This window comes from Rhincodon typus, chromosome 3 (assembly GCF_021869965.1).
Source record: "Rhincodon typus isolate 14 chromosome 3, sRhiTyp1.1, whole genome shotgun sequence".
Classification (NCBI taxonomy): Eukaryota; Metazoa; Chordata; class Chondrichthyes; order Orectolobiformes; family Rhincodontidae; genus Rhincodon; species Rhincodon typus.
Window position 1 is genome coordinate 73,802,474 of NC_063334.1, and position 18,384 is coordinate 73,820,857.

The following is an 18,384-nucleotide window of genomic DNA, read 5'->3' on the forward strand; positions in this document are numbered from 1 at the left end:
TTCTATATTAATTTCCTATAACACTTCACACATTTCCTTTTATTGCTATAACTTTTACATCCAAAATAAAACACCCTTGGGTTTAAGATCATAGCAGATTTCAGATGTACCTGGATTTTAGTCACCCAGATCATGGGGCAGGGGGAGGTCCAAATTTTATTTACTTGAATATAAATATCCAATTCTCGTAAAATTCTCAAGCTATGACCTCAGGTGATCAAGTGCCTAATAGCTTTGAAGTCTGGCAGGGATGAGCTTACTCCTGATATTTCAGCCAATGAACAGGCCACCACCATAAAATCCAGCCTTATATACATACACTCACATAAAAACACATACTATAAACTGTATCATTATTAAATACTACATACAAAGGAAACCAAATCATGAAAGATATGTAAATGCCTGAGACAGGTAAAAGCTGATTAAATATAGTAATACAGCCTTACAATTCCTTATTAATCTAACTCTGAAATAAAGCAGACACCTGTCAAATAGTTCTCCTCCTGTGACCAGTTCCAGAACCAAATTGATCTCTGTTAGAGTCTCAAAGATTTCTTTCAGTCTAATCTGTAAAATAAATGAATGAAGTATTTATAAAATTATACATAAAAAGACAATTATTAAATATGTTTTCCTACCTATCTATTTGCAAAGATTTCAACAACTATGAATTATACTGATTGTACTGGACTCGGTATTTGCCATTCTCAACTACTATCCGAGCAGAACCTAAATATCGTGGATCATGGTGTAACACATTTAATACTGATACAGTAAGGCTTGGATTGTGCTCGAGATCCTTTGCTTGCTAACTGTTTCTATTGGGATATGATAAACAGAGTTCAGATCCTTCACACATTTGCAACAAATGGGCAGGAATGTCTCTTGTCCACTCTCATGGCTGCATCAAAATCATAAAGGCACTGGATTATGAAAAGGCTTCAATGTCATTCCTTTTGAATATAGATAATGTCTAGTGTGGTGTAGAACTAATGGACAATGTGCAAATTAAAACCACTGAGGTTACTATTAACACCAAAGAAAAAACTGAGATCGTGGCCAATGTAAATAACCCAAATTAATTTCCCACAAAATTCAGGAGGGTAAAACATAAATTATTAAAAGGCCTATTTTAACCTTGTCCATCTGGTGGCAAATAGGTCAGGTAGTCAAAGTCTGGCTCTACTCTTCTTGTATCTTGACATATTTACAGCCACCACCATTTTAGCTGGGGGGCTTTTAACAACTTTGAGAAAGTCCATGGCAGACAGACCTCATTATAATAAAATGTTGGATTCCAATGACATGATTCAGACTCTGACAGAAACTTTATTGCTAATCCCAATAGTAATCTGGCAGTGTCAGAACCACAGTTGAAGGCTGGCATTAAGCCAAAACGTAGCCAGAAAAGGACCAGGTAAATTGAAAAGGAATATTTTTAATTTTTCTTTTGTGAACCACAAGAATTGATGTGCTCCTCCACTCCCAAAAATAAAATCTGAGCATCCCACTGCCTTGTGCTTCAGTCCCCTCCCCTGACAATGAGCATTTTGGACATACCTTTATGATTAATGGTTGGAACTGTCCCCTTGAATTCCCAGCAGTGATCTCGCTGCTGTCTTTTGATCATTCCTACTGGGCTCAGGCAGGAATCATGGTTATCATATTGCTGAGCACCACGCAGTAAGAGTGCTGAACTGTTTGATAGCTACCTTGTGCCCCGCACCACTCACACGCACCCCCCTGCCCCCGGCCCCCCAACATATAGGCTCCAACCCCCACACATGGCTCTAGTTCAAATTGAATCTTAAAAGAAGTACATGACAGATCAAAAGATTATAAGACTAAAGATATAGGAGCTTAATTAGGCCATTCAGCCCATCAAGTCTGCTCTAACATTCAGTCATGGCTAATATGTTTCTCAATCCCAATTTCCTGCCTTCTCCCCATAACCCTTGATCTCCTTACTAATCAAGAACCTATCTTTCTCTGTCTTAAATATATTCAATAACTTGGCCTCCACAGCCTTCTGTGGCAATGAGCTCTACAGATTCACTACCTTTTCACTGAAGAAATTCCTCCTCATCTCAGTTCTAAAAGGTCATCCCTTCACTCTGAGGCTGTGGTCCCAGTCATTTCCATGTTCCAAGTTGAAAGGGAATTAAAATATATGGGATATTTTCTATGGATTATACAACTCATCGTAATATACAGGAAACATCTTTGCAATTTTTCAGGTAAAAATGTTTTCACCTGCTAGCAATCAATCACATGAAATTTACGTTGTACAACATTTTCACGGAAGAGGAAAGATCTGATCACTTTCAAATCTGATACAAAGAATTAAAAGCAGAACACATTCAGCAGCAGCTTCAAACATATGGACAAAACATAAAACTGCCCCTCCCCAGTTATGTATTTGAAATGCTATGGTGACACCTCGATATGAATATTAATATGCAAATAACAAATCTGTACTACAATGGCATAAAAACAACTAAATATATTTGTGATATATAAGACATGGGCAATTAACATTAAAAATCAACAATCAACATTCAATCTATACCATATTTATACTCAGCTTAAAAGCTATAAATTGTCCAGCTTCTAAACAGAAAGACGTGGGAAAATTATTAAAGTTTTATAATATGTTAATAAATGGGCAATTTTGATATTGTGAAATTTATGATAATTCATACTTACAATATTGGGGTGGGAGAGTCTAAGTAGAACTCCGATTTCAGTTCGAACTATTTTTTTATCTATCTGTGAAACAATGGAAGATATAAATATATTTTGCTATAGTATACATGAAATAAAATGTTTAAGTTTTGGTGGCCTACCTAATACCTCAAAACACATGCACACCTACTCTCGTCTCAGTATTCTTAAGTTTAGATTGGCAGTAGAATGAAATCAACTTAGAGTGTTTTTTGACTGTATAATTGTGAAATATGATTAACATTATTTCAGTCCCCCAGTTGATATACTAAGACTCATCTTTGCTTTGGCTCTAACCATTCTGGTTGTACATTCCAAAAAAGAAACACATGTTTTAAACCTAACCTTGACAAATCCTCCAAATTTCTAAGAGCAAGAAATCTAGGAACATGAAGAACAGAAGCCATTCCATCTTTCAAACCGATTCCATTATTCAGTTAGATCACAGTTGATCTGCTGCTCAACTTCATTCACATACCTTCATTCCGTATCACGCTATATGGCCTTACCTAACAGAAATCATTGCCTTGCAAGCATGCATAGTCCTACCATCCAGAGCCTTTTGCAAAGAGAGACAGGGATTCCCGATTTCTATCATCTTTTGTGTCAAAAAGTGTTTTCTAATTTCACTCTTGGTTGGTCCAGCTCTAACTTTATTACATTCCCTTGACTCTCTGTATCTACTCCCTTATTTAATCATCAACTGATCATGAAGTTACCAGAAAGCCGCAATTAAAAAAAAAAGAAATTCTTCTTGATATTGAGTTTTCACAATAACTGAATATGAATCATTAATGAAAGCAATATCATTAGCAAAACTGAGGACAATAATTTGTTCTTCAGCTCTAATTGGTTTACTAAGAAATTTGAACAGTTCTTTAAGGATGCTTGGTAATACCAGCAAAAGGATGGTTCCCAATTTTGTAGCCTCCTTAATTTCACTTCTGCTATTAAAGTTTCCTGTCTTAGTCACTGTTGCTGTATAAGATATCAGGACTGTAAACTTACTTGAAGTTTGGCTCCTTATTAATAATTTATCAATGAACTTATGCTCCTGTGTGTCAAAAAACTTTTACTGATTTTCCTTTATATTAATATCATGAACAGTCAATTTAGTTAACAGTAATAGACCTAGTCCAGGTAAAAACAATGAGTAATAGAGTCATCAAGCATGGAAACAGACCTTTGGTCCAACCAGTCCATGCCGAACATAATCCCAAACCAAACTAGTCCCACCTGCCTGCTCTTGACCCACATCCCTCCAAACCTTTCTCATTCATGTACTTATCCAAACATCTTCAAATGTTGTAATTGTACCCACATCCACCACTTCCTCAGGAAGTTCATTCTGTACACCCGCTGTGTAAAAAAAATTGCCCCTCATGTCTTTTTTAAATCTCTCTCCTCTCACCTTAAAAATGTGCCCCCTAGTCTTGAATTCCACTATCCTAGACGAAAGGCAACTACCATTAACTCTTATCTATATCTCCCATTAATTTATTAGCTTCTATAAGGTCGCCCTCAACCTCCTATGCTTTTTAACCACCCTGTCTACATGTGACACAAACTTCAAAGAATTATGCACCTGAATCTCTAGGTCCCTCTGTTCTACAACACTACCCAAGGTACTACCATTAATTGTATAAGCTCTATCCTTGTCTGTTTTGCCAAAATGCAATAACTCGCATTTATCCAGATTGAACTCCATCTGCCAGTTTTCCGCCCATTGACCCATTTGATCAAGATCTCGTTGTAATCTCAGAAAAACTTCTTCACTGTTTACTATGAGTCCTTTAGGTAATGGAGAATTCAAGGGATATCTGTTTTCCCACAGCTTTAACAACTTTTGCACCTTCCCCATCTATGAATTTGATTTCCATCTGTGAGGGAAACACCTACCTGTATATTGGCAGTTATGCAGAAATAAGATCAGTATACAGCAAGACGCAGAGGTCATTTTCAACAATTTTCATCTCAATTCATTATTTTAATAATCTTATATAAAACATAAATCTGCAAAGCACTGCAACTAGATTGGTGGGATTTCCAGCAACTTTATCATTGACTCAACTCCAGTTGCATATCATCTTGTTGCTAATAGATTTTACAGCTACCTATGTGTTTTTTGTTGAAGGGCTGCTGGTCACTTACACAGAACAAAATAGAGTGATGAAGGAGGTCATCATGTCAACATCAGGTCTCTAAATGACCAATTCATTTAGTGCCATTCCTGTGCCTGCTCCCCTAACTCTGCACATTTTTATTTTTCAGTTAATAATTTAATTCTATTTTTAATGCCTCGATTAAATGTGCCTCCATCACACTCTTGCGCAGTGTATTCCTTATCATGAACATTCACTACGTGGAAAAGATTTTCGTCATGTTGCTTTTGTTTCATTTGTCAATCATTTCAAAACCCCCTCTTATACTTGATTCTTTTAGAAGTAGGAGCTTCTCCCCATCCACTCTGCCTAGACTCCTCATGAATTTGATTACCTCTATCAGATCAGCCTTATGTTCTTTGAAGTAAACACTCCCAACTGCTCCAATCTATTTTCATGACAGAAGTTCCTCATTCCTGGAAAATGAATCTTTTCTGCACTCTTTCCTAGATATAGTGCCACAACTAGAGACAAAACTCCAAGTAAATCCAAAGTAACATCTTATACAAATTCAGTACCACCTCCTAGCTGATTAATAAAGTAATACTGTATGCTTTATTATTTGCTCTCTCAACCTGCCATGCTGCCTTCAATGACTCTTGACATGTACACCCAAGTCTCTGCTCCTGCACACCCTATATTTTATACTGTATCTCCATATACTTTCCAGCAAAATAAATATTTTATATAATACCAAAATACACAATTGCAGAGATTGGAAATGCCTCTGAGGAAGAAGAACAATGGAGGGATTCCAAACTGATGAGGGAGCAACCAGCACCAGTACCAGTTCATGTAAAGATCACACTATACAAAGGTCACTATTAAATCTGAAACCAGATCTACAGCTCATGGCAGACTGACGGCCACTGTGGCCATCATAAAACTAATTGTGTCTAGATGCTCAAGGTTTATCACAAGAATATTATTTGCTGGTGCAAAAATGCACCCACTTTCACAATCCTATTAGGGATCACTGACATGCCCAGAAAAATCCAAACAAGTAGAGATTAACCAACAGAAATGTGCCACAAGATTTCATGTTTTTAAACTGAAACAAATTTCATTACATATCAAGTTAATGCTTATTTCCCTGGAAGCTCCATTTTTAATGTATTTTAATGTGCCAGTACTCTTCTACCCCAGAGGAAAAATCTCAGGTGGCTTCATGGAGGTGATAGCTACTCTCTTCAGGTAATGACAATTGTGCATATTTAGTATCAGTAGTATATTAATATCTATGTAGTGATCAGTCATTTTATTAAACAAACAATTGGAAAGTTGAAGATACACTTCGGGTGCTTAGATTACTATTCAGGTTATAAAATCTGTTTGAATGTCTAGCTTGTCAACGTATGCTGTCTGTTGCACAGTTCTGCATTACAAAGTGAGGTTGGCACAGAGGAATCAGAACAAGAAGACACCAAGGGCAATGGTAAAAGAGTAAAAAGAAAGCAAAAGAGCAAAAAAGTAGCAAGGACTTGAAGAGAACACAAATATACAAAATATGAGCAAAAGTAGACCATTGAGACTACTCTGCCATTCCTATTAATCCAATAACCTATGATTCTCTCATTAAAAAGAATCTCAGCCTTAAAAATATTTAATAACCACTTCTCCACTGCCTTTTGAGGCAGAGAGCTCCAAAGTCACACAACCCTCTTAAGGAAAAAAAATTCTCTTTCTGTCTGTCCTTAAAGGGTGGCCCATATTTTTTAAATGGTATCTCCTCATTTTGGATTGACTGACAAGAGAAAACAATCATTCCACTTTGTCAAGACCATTTTGGGTCTTAAAATCATCCCTCACTCTTCTGAACTCCAATGGAAACTAAGCCCAGCCTGTACAATGTATCCTTTGAAGGTACTCATTCCAGGTGTCTGAACTGCCTCCAATGCATTTACATCCTTCCTTAAACAATGAGATCTAAACTGCACACAGTATTTTAAAATGACAACTGAAAGACACATTCACAGATCTTTCATTGCAGAGTCGTTATCTTGACTTCTATATCAGACTAGGGTGTTAACAGCTTCTCCTTGTAGAACCGAGAGTTGCAGGAAGGGTGCTGGCTGATTGTGTGTGACACTGAGAGAAAAGGTCAATAATCATGGAACTGTGGGTAAGTAGTAACTATGGACAAGTTGTGAAAGATTGTTTCCACTTGTCGTAAAATGGGAGCAGAGGCTAAAGATGTGGTCTGCCTACAACATATGGACCGTAGCGATTCAAAAAAAATCATCCCCTTCTCAAAGGCAATTAGTGATGGGCAACAAATGCTGACCTTACCAACAAAGCTCAAATCCCACTGAGGCAATGACTAAAATATAATTTGGAAAGGAACTGGACAAGTATTTGAAAGGAGGATTACAAGAGGATCTGTGGGAAATGGAATTACTATCTCAGGTGTCGGGAGATAAACAGGTTTCTCACTTGCTGTACTTTTATCCTTCTATGACATGTGTTCATCAATTGAGTTCAGAAAGTGGCTTACAAATGTTAATGCTGAGCTGAGTTTTAGAAGAGTAGGAGGGAGCCTGGCAGGCTACCTTGCTGAAGCATTGGGTGGGACCCCCTATATTCATAAATACATACCTACACACACATGCACACACACATTCCCCAAGCAACTCAATCAATCTTGTACTTTGTAATTATAATCTTATAACTGGGGCTAGATAGAACAACCATGCAAGTATGTTAATACAAAACCTTTATGGATCACTAATAGTCTTTAGGGAAGGAAACCTGGTTTTGCTGAAGGGCCATCAACCTGAAACATTGATGGGCGAGATAAGTAAAAATTCAAGCAATTAACACCCACACCTGCTTGGTCCAACTTATATGGGACACAAGGTCATACACAATGGGGTTGGTTCATGGGAAACAAAAACCTCCTGATTAGCATTTCCCACATGCCCCAGAACAAATGTTCAAAAATTTCTGTAAGATGGGCACCAATCATTACTGATGCAGTTTGATGTCCTTCCACAATTTTTTCTCTTCTTCCTCCACAGTAGCAGCATATTCATGAAATAGACGATTATGCTTGTCCCATGTCATACATTTCAAAAGATCCACTATTAATGTGCATCTGATAAAAAAATAAAAATAGTGCAACTTCTAATGCAATATCTCAGTTTAACATATTAAAAATGTTTTTCTTATTTCAATGCAACTATTTCTGATATATCATATTTTACTAAGAAAATGTAGCACTTTTTGGCAGAGGTCAACAGTGGTAAAACAATTCAATAATGGATTTAATAGGCTTTAGCAAGAAACAATGAAGTCCCTAAAAATAAGTGGTCTTAGCATTTACTATAGCACCATTTTATATAGTTGTTTGTGTAAATACATCCTTTTTGCAGGTGGCAGGAAATGTGTAATGGTAGTAAAATTGTGTAAAAGGAAAAAACATGGATTAAAACAAAGGCTTAATCATAAGCAACATTAGATGCCTCCACTTCTACATTTTAATAAATTAATTAGGAATTTGATGGTAGAGGTACATCTTGCAAATAGTAACAAAATAACCGAATTTCATACTTCATAAAACAAAGAACTTGGGATGCTAGAAATCTGAAACAAAAACAGAAATTGCTGGAGAAACTCAGCAGGTCTGGCAAGGTCTGTGGAGAATAAACAGAATTAATGTTTCGATCACAGTGATCCTTCTTCAGAATAGAATTTTGTGTTATGTTTGCGGGCTAGAACGGAAATTTTCAAATAAAGATTTTCAATTTAAGTTGGAAAATTATAAGGGCTTTGGAGATGAGGTTTTTGCCACAGTAAAGTGGCTACCACAAACAGTGGGAAATACTCAAAGACAAACTCAGTACAATGCAAGATGAGTACATACACCCATAAGACAGAAGCTCCCGTTCCACAAACAATCATGGTCAACAAATAAGACAAAAGACAGCATCAAGCTAAAAGGAAAAGCTTACTGCAAATGCAAGGCAAACTGGAAATATATTTGACTGGGAGAGTTACAATGAGATATTAAAAAAAAGTAATAACAGAGAGAGGAGACATGATCAAAATTACAACATAAACCGTAAAAGTTTTTTTCCTATATATTAGAAAGAAAATAGTAGAAGGCAATATGGTTCATTAAAGACTAATGCTTCCAAGTTTATATTAGGTAAAAAGAAAATGGTAGGCTTGTGTCAAAACATTAATGGCCGGCTATGAATAAAATTTGAGTGCCACAAGGGAACTGAAAAGTAAGTCAAGGAAAGGAATTAAATGAATTGACTATGTGTAAAAAAAATTTATTAATATAATGGGAAATAAGTGGCATATCTCCAGGATGTTTGCATGTTCATATCACTTAGGAACATACAAAATAGAGGAGGCTATGGCCTGGTGGTATTATCACTGGACTGATTAATACAGAGACCCTGATAATATTCTGGGACCTGGGTTTGAGTTCTGCCATGGCAAATGTGGAATTTGAATTCTATAAAAATTTGGAATTAAGAGGCTAATGATGATAATGAAACCATTGTTAAATGTTGGAAAAAGCCATCTGGTTCACTAATGTCCTTTGGGGAAGGAAGTCTGCTATCCATACTTGGTCTGGCCTACATATGACTCCAGACCCAATGCGTTGACTCTTAACTGTCCTCTGGACAATGAGGGATGGGTAATAAATGTTAGCGTAGCTAGAAACACCCACATCCTGTGAAAGAATAAAAAGATCACAGGCTATTTGTTCTTTTAAGGGTGTTCAACCATTCATTAAGTTAATTGCAAATGTCATTCCTCTATTTAAGATTAGTGTCAGTTCTATGGCATATGTGTTAGATTTTTGTTAGACAATGGAGTCAAGGTTTATGGAGTGCAGACACAGAAGTTAATCCAAGATCTTGGCTGGCTTAGTTATGAGCAGAATTTTACCCCCATACTCGAGCCAGCCCACCATCATGTAACTGAGGCCCTTAAATGGGCAACCCTGGCATTTTACCTGATGGAGAGATGCTTTGTCATCTTGGGACACTACCAAAAGAAAGCTGGTGGCCTCCTCCTTACTTGGGGTGGGTAGGGAGATTCTCACAATGAGACACTATGTGCCTTACAGAAGGTCCTGTCAGCAACATGGACTAGCCCATGTGAAGCCTCTACATTCACAATCAACTGCCAGTCTCACTCCAAATCCATTTTGTGCAGGGACTAACTGATTAGGAATCACTGGGACAAATTTCACGAACTTGCACTCTGAGCCTGCTCCCTGGTCACTGGCATAGAACTGGTGCTGTTTCAGCAGGGTCCACTCTTGCTGGTGCTGCTAGAACACAGGATCAGTCAGTCATCTGATTCTCGGTAATCAGTTATTCCAATTTGGAGGGGCAGAAACCTTGACTTCAGGCTACACCGTAAATTTTAGTCATGGCTTTGAGGGGCAAAGTTGAACTCACCTTGACTCTGCAGTGTGTGAGTGGAGACACTGCCTCTGCCAAAATCTTGGCCAAAATGATCAAGTACTTGAGCTGGTCAATATTTGTCTCCTTGGATGTCATTGTTTAATTCCTTTACACAGGACAGAAATAGACCATGCACCCATGGTCTATTCTATACATTCTATACAATCCCAGTTGATAGTGTTAAGTGAAAAAGAGAAACTCTGACAGCTGGTCATCAACTGAAAGAAATTACACCACAAGATTCCATAGTTAAATCAAAATGAATTTTACTTTACAAGAAACATATCAAGCAACATGCATTCATCAGCAATTGCAAGATCCAAGACACCATTATGACTTGGGACTAATCACTGATCCTTCATTGTCACTGGGTCAAGATCCTGAAACAGCCTTCCTAATAACATTGTAGATGTACCTACACAACATGGACTGCAGGGTTTCAAGAAGGCAGCTCACCACAACTTTTTAAAGGGCAATTAGGGATGGGCAACAAACAATGGCCTAACCAGTGATGTCCACACCCTGTGAAAAGAATTCTGAAACAGAAAAAAATATTTGGCTATTTAGTCATGGCCCACATCAACTCTAGCCTCCTGGCCTGCCTCGATCCCTTGCAATTTGCCTACTGGCGAAATAGGTCCAGGGCGGACGCCATATATCTAGCCCCACACTCGTCCCTGGAACATCTGGACAATAAGGATATCTACGTCAGGCTCCTACTTATCGATTTCACCATCAACAGTATAACTCCAACAAAACTAACCTCAAAACTCTGAGACCTATGTCTCGGCTCTGCCCTCTGCAACTGGATCCTCAGCCTCCACAATAATCCTCGACACCGGTGCCCCATAAAGATGCGTACTCAGCCCTCTATTGTACTCCCTGAACATTCAAGACTGTGTGGCCAAATTTCATCCTAACACAATCTACAAGTTCGTTGACACCACCGTTGTAGGCCAGATATTAAAAAATGATGAGTCAGAATACAGGAAGGAGATAGAGTGCTTGCTGTCATGGTGCAATGGTAACAAACTCTCTCTCAATGTCAGCAAAAGAAAAGTGATCATTGACTTCAGGAAGAAATGAGGAGGATACACCCCAATCTACATCAATAGAGCTTAGGCGCAGAGGGTTGAGAGCATCAAGTTACTTGGTGTGATGTTACCAACGATCTATCCTGGACTTCCCACGTTAATGCAATCGTCAACAAGGCACAACAATGCTTCTTCTTCCTCAGGAGGTTTGGAAATTCAGCAACTTTTACAGACGCACCAAAAGAAAGCATTCTATTTGAGTGCATCACAGCTTGGGATGGTAACTGCTCTGCCCAGAACTGGAAGAACTACAGAAAATTACGCACATAGCCCAGACCTTACAAAAGCCAACCTCCATCTACACTTCCCATTGCTGCGGAAAGGCCGCCAACATCATCAAAGACCCCTCCCACCCCAGAAATACTCTCCTCTGACCTCCTCCATTAGGCAGTAGATACAGAAGCCTGAACACGTACCAACAGGTTCACGAACAGCTTCTTCCCTGATGTTATTAGACTGCTGAATGGATCTCTCTAATTTCAAATCTAATGTTGATCTCGCTTTTGTGCACCTCCTGTGCAGCTATAACCCTGTATGCCTCGCTCTGTTTAAACACCCTATGATCTGTATGTCCTTGTATGTTATGATCTGCCTATGCTTCATGCAAAATAAAACTTTTCACTGGATTCAGGTACATGTGACAACAAAAATCAATTCAAATTAACATGCCTTTGAAGTTCCTTCATTTCTTGGGATCAAACCAAAGTGCCACTAATCACAGAAATTCACTTTGATTCTCCTCAGTGTTCCCGCTATCCACTGTGGTTCTGCCTCCATTTTCTTTGGGTTCTTCCACTGGCTAAACAATCCTGTGTGTGTGGACATTCCGTTTCAGGTGTGTTCCTCAACCTCAGATATACTCCTGATTCTGATTATCCAGTTATTTCTGCTCTCCAGCTGTTTTTTCAGCTGTCAATAGATCTTTTCTTCCTCTGCCCACTGAACTCAAGGATTACACTCAACAGCTTTGGCATGGGAGATAAAGGGGCCCAAGACCTCTGCCAACTTCCCAGAATTCCTACTTAGCCATCAGTACAAATTACTCATTTTATAGCAACAGAATTTAGTAGAGATGTCTAAGGAATATTTTAGATTAATTCTTAGATTCAAAATCGAATCTTTTGATTCTGCCACCCAACTTAATAAATTTTAACAAAGTCAGGGCAATTCTCAGACTTGCTGTCTGCAGTTTCCCGGTTAAATGTCACTTTTTTACAGCTTTTAACCCCCAATCTCCAACCTCATAACTATACATAGAAGCCTTTGAACTGCCATTATTTGTCTGAATAAATGATCATAAATAACTTAGTGTCTTATAGCACAGTGGCTGTGTCATTCTGGGCCAGAATGTCCGTACCAAGTCTCACCTGCTCCACAGTGTCTCTGAATGCCTGAACAGATTGATTAAAAATAAATGTGACATGCTCCAGCAATTTGAAAAGTTCAACAATTCAATTACCTTAGCTCTACAATTTCAATTTTCTTAAACTAAAAATTTCCTGTAAAATCTTAATTTCCTGTAAAATCATGAATCATGAACTAGATGATTATGACAGACTCCATGCAGTCCCAAAACCAATGGATCAGATCTGAGCTCTGCAGTCCTGCCACACACAGGCAAGAATGTGGTGGACAAATAAATATCCCTTTGGAGAAAGAGGTTCCACAAATATCCACATCCTCAATGAGCCTAGCACATCAATAGAAAATAGCAAACACCTTCAGGTAAAAGCGCTGAGTGGGTAATTCATCTTGGCCGCCTCAAAGATACCAGTCCACAGTCAAATTTGATTCACTCCATGTTATATCAGAAAACAGATGAAGGCACCGGATACCACTGAGAATATGCACCCTGAACTAGCTGCAACCCCTAGCCAAGATGTTCGAGTATAGTGGCAACACTATCATCTACGTAGCAATGTGGAAACTTGTCCACAATAACCTGGAAAATTCCTACATTGCTAACGACTGCCCGATCTGTCTATTCTCATGTATCAGCAAAGTTATGGAAGGGATATATAGCAGTGTGATCAAGTGGCACTCACTCAGCAATAATTTGGCAGCATAATGATATTGTCACTGAACTGGGAATCCAAGTTTAAATTCTGGTCAGGGGACATGGATTCAAAACCCACCTGAATTTAATTTCAATTAATAAGTTCTGCATTCAAAAGCTAGTCTCAATATTGGTGACCGTGAAACTATCATTGATTGCTTTAGAAACCCAACTGGTCACTCATGCTCTTTAAAGAAGAAAATCTGCCATCCTTGTCTGGACTGGCTTACATGTGACTCCAGATCCACAGTAATGTGGTTGCCTTGTATCTGTCCTCTGAAATGGTCTAGCAAGCCATTCAATTCAAGAACAACTAAGAATGGGAACAAATGGCAACTTTGCTCAAGTGACACCCACATCACATCAAATAATACATTTTTCGACACCTGCTCACTCATGTTCAGCTTGGGATCCACAGGGGCATTCAAAAATTCTCAGATACCTAAGGGGCAACTTTTTCATGCAGAGGGTGGTGTATGGAATGAGCTACCAGAAGAAGCGGTGGAGGCTGGTACAATTATAACATTTAAAAGGCATCTGGATGGGTTTATGAATAGGACAGGTTTAGAGGGATATGGGCCAAATGCTGGCAAATGGAACTGGATTTATTTAGGATATCCCTACAGCATGGATGAGTTGGACTGAAGGGTCTGTTTCTGTGCTGTATATCTCTATGACTCTAAAGAAGCTTATGTCCATATGCAGCGAGACAGCTGGAGAACATTTAGGTTTGGGTTGATAAATAGGAACTAACTTTCAGCCCACACAAGAACTAGGCAATGATCATTTCTATCAAGAGAGAATCTAACCATCTTCCATTGATACCACACTGTAGGGATTCTAAGATGATGATTCTATGATGATATTCAATGGCATTACTATTACGAATCCTCCACACTCAACATCCTGGGGTTACCTTTGACTAGTGAATATGTTATGTTAATACATTAGAGTTATTATGACAGAGATGACATACAGGGAATAGGTGTACTTAGCAAAGTGAAAAAAGTAGGGCAGGAAATAGTAATTTCAGGACAACTAGAGAATAGATCAGAAATTGAAGATTCAAAAGCTACTTTCCAGTAATCAGATTGGATAATAGAAAAGGTTCAGTTGCATCATGTTTTAGTTTTCTGAAAAATATCAAAGAGACTTACAAAGGTAAATGTAAAATCATAAATGAACTTTGGCTATGAAAAACTGTTTCACCAGTTCATGATGTTAATGTAGGGAGTGTGTTACCTGGAAAACACCAGCCTTTCAGACTTAACACATATTAGAGAAATTAGCTCAAATGAGGGAAGAGATTAAGTTCATGACAGGCAATAACATTGTTGAACTGTGTCACTGTAGCTGAGGCTCACCTATCATAATAGCGCTGAAATTGAATGAGGCAAAACAATTCTGTATTAGTTCTTGCAAAGTCAAAGTGGTAATATAGCAGACTCAGATCCTGTTACAAGACTGGAGGACGGCGTTAAACAGATTGGGACATGCACAATTTTCAGTAAATTCAACTTGCTAAAAGGAACCTTGCAACTTCCACTGACCAGTAAAGATACAAAAAATTGGCTTTTGTATCAGTGGATAAACTTTATCAATGGAGTGTCATGCCATTTAGAATTAAAAATTCACCATCAATGCTCCAAAGATTAACCAATAAATTAACTGAAGAACTTTGTAACTATGCAGTTTACATCAAAAATCTTGTTGCTTTCAACCAAACCAGCAGAAACATTTACATCACTTGAATGAATTGTCTGATTGGCCAGTTTGGTTATAAATCTGGCTAAGTAAATTTGCCAAAGCAGAAGTGAATCATTTGAACCAACACAATGGGACAAGGCCAAATAGTACCTACAGAATTGAAAATAAGGGCAATTTGGATTTTTTGTGCCTACGACAAAATCTGAAATTTTGCGTTATGCCGACATGTGCGGATTTTATTGTAAACTTCAGTGCAGTCACAGTATCTTTAAAGAATTTGTTAAAGAAAGGCAGTAAGTTTGAACAGAATATGAAAGACCTTTGAAAATGTGAAAGCTGTGCTGATAATAGTACCCATTTTTGCCATGCCAAATTATAAAAATCAAATTGAGTGGCACGGTGACTCACTGGTTAGCAGTGCTGCCTCACAGCGCTGGGGACCCACGTTCGATTCCACCCTCAGGCAACTGTCTGTGTGGAGTTTGCACATTCTCCCTGTGTCTGTGTGGGTTTGCTCCGGTTTCCTCCCACAGTCCAAATATGTGCAGGCTAGGTGGATTGGCCATGCTAAATTGCCCGTAGTGTTCAGGGATGTGTAGATTAGGTGGGTTATAGGGGGATGGGTCTTGGTGGGATGCTCTGAGGGTCAGTGTGGACTTGTTGGGCTGAAGGGCCTGTTTCCACACTATAGGGATTCTATGATACAAATTCTCTGTTACTGCCAGCGACATCAGTGTGGATGCCATTTTATCACTAGAAGACGAAACAGGCGTTGAGTGGACTGTGACTTATAAGCAAACTGGCTAAGTGGCAACCGAAATACTCTGTGGTTAAGAGGGAGACATTGACTCCTCATCATTGAAACACAGAAAACAGGAACAGCGGGAACAGCAGTAGGTTATTCAGTCCTTTGTGCCTGGTCTGCCAATCAATATGACCATCGCTGATCATCCAACTCAATACCCTGTTTCCACTTTCTTTCCGTACCCTTAATCCTTCTTGAAAATATTCAATGTTTTGCTTTCAATTGCATTTTGTGGTGGATAATTCCACAGCCTCACCACTGTCTGGGTGAGGAAACTTTTCATCATCTCAGTCCTAAATGACTTACCCTCTACAGTCAGACTATGACCCCTGGTTCTGGATTCCTTGGTCATTGGGAACATTCTTCCTGTGTTTACCCTGTCTAGTCTTTTTAGAATTTTAGAGATTTATATGAGGTTCCCCCCTCATCCTTCTAAACACCAATGAATAAAGTCCCAACTGATCCCGTCTCTTTTCGTACATCAGTCCTGCCATTCCAATATTCAATCTGGGAAATCTTCGTTGCACTCCCTGTATAGCCAGAACATCCTTCCTCGGGTAAGGAGACCAAAACAGCACACAATACTCTAGGATGGTCTCATCAAGGCTGTGTATAATTGCAAAACATCTCCGATTCTCTACTCGAATCCTCTTGCTATCAAAGCCGACATACCATTTGCCTTCTTCACCACCTGCTATACCTGTATGCTTACTTTTATAATGGACTCAGCACTTTCTCCACTACCAATGGGGAAGGCTAACCAGCCAATAATTCCTGCGTTTTCTCTCTACCTCCTTTTTTAAATAGTGGGGTTACATTAGCAAACCTACAACCTATAGGAACTATTCCTGATTCTACAAATTACTATTCTTTGTATGTTAATGTGTTACTACTGTTAATGTGACATAGGAGTAGAGTTAAGAATAGTTTTGATGCATCATGAAAATACCTCAAAGATACATTTTCATTCTTTATTGGGGATGACGAAACGTATCGTGTCGATTTATATAAATTTTGATACTATTTACTTTAGAGTTTGAGTTTTGAACTGATGGCATGTGGGTTTTTATAGCAGATAAAAAAATCCTTGGGCTGATAAGGAGAATTTTTTTGCATTGGGACAGTTTCACAAATAAACAGAGTAAATAGTGAACAGCATTAACTTACTCCCAAGTAGAAGAATCAGGAATCTTTTTTTTTTGGCTTAGGGGCTTTTGCTTTCAGTTCGCAGGGATCTTGGTGGAAGTTAGATATATAAAACAGTTTCCCTTGAAGAAAGGTGATAGTTTAGGATTGTTAGGAAGTAGATTACCTCAGTGTAAGGGTTTTAGTGTGAAAGTTCTCGACCAGATGTATTTGGTTAGAACCTGAAAGAGATATTTGAAGCTGAGAGAGTCTAAGTTCAGATGTGTGACTATGTAAGGAAGAAGCTACCAAAACTCTCAAAACCAGGAAATAAAATTAACAGTTAAGCCAAACCTATAGATGTGATTGAAAAGGAATACTCTGCGGTGTTGAGTGCTGTGAAGTGATAGTGTTGCAATAGATGGGAGTGTATTTTTACTGTTTGTTTTAAAATCTTTCAAACTGTCTTATATGTAAATAGCTTGGTCCATTCTACGTTTATTTCTTCTTATTTGTGTAATAAACTTCAGTCTAACCATTAAATCCTGATATGCAGCATGGTGTACTTGTATTTCAGTGAGACCATCTCATTAAAAAAAAAGACTAAAAATGATCTGTCAAGCCAGATTTCAGTCTGGGATCTGACTTGTCTAGTTATAACATCAGTTGAGATCATAACATCCTGCTGATCTCCAGAACTGACTGTGCCCTTTCCCTGGCTGATGTGGATGACAGACCCAACTGATTATTGACCAGACCCCTGTCAAGTCTCTGTACAGTTCCCCAACTGATGAACCGCAAATTTGCTGACTGCTTGCACTGGATCCGCAGCAGTGACCACGTCCCATTCTCTGTACTGTAATGAGATGGGGTGCCTATCTCTGACTATCCCAAGTGGACAAGTGACCATACCCAAGCCCTTTACTGAACATGGACCTTGCCCTTGACTGACTATATTGAGATCCTCTGACTAGCAGCAGCCCCCTTGATTTTTGCAGCGGGTAGGTGAATCAGAAATTGCATTTTAATGAGGTAAGATTACATAGTAATGAGGGTGATAATGAACAACAATTCATGCTAATAGACCTCCTGTTGCTCATTGCCAAGAATCTCAAGAAGCTGCCCAAAACCTAGCTAGAAATGGGACTTTTTGACCTCGATATTGGGAAGTTTCTTACTGGATATCTCACCTGATTTTCCCAAAGTTCTTGTCATAGCCCACATCATTCAGGGGTTGGGAAGATTTTATCCATCTTCTATATTGATCCTTCTGCCCTTG

The 18,384-nt window shown here is 38.6% G+C and overlaps 1 protein-coding gene across 1 annotated transcript in view; it reads right to left on the minus strand.

The window, feature by feature from the left end:
- The window catches only part of camk4 (calcium/calmodulin-dependent protein kinase IV), a 102,485-nt gene that overhangs the window by 46,533 nt on the left and 37,568 nt on the right, over nucleotides 1–18,384 (minus strand). Inside the window, exons 3-4 of the mRNA XM_020529373.2 lie at nucleotides 2,710–2,772; nucleotides 488–570 (exon numbers count right to left, since the gene is read on the minus strand). Coding sequence (XP_020384962.1) covers nucleotides 488–570; nucleotides 2,710–2,772 — 146 coding nt within the window. The remainder of the gene's footprint in view (nucleotides 1–487; nucleotides 571–2,709; nucleotides 2,773–18,384) is intronic.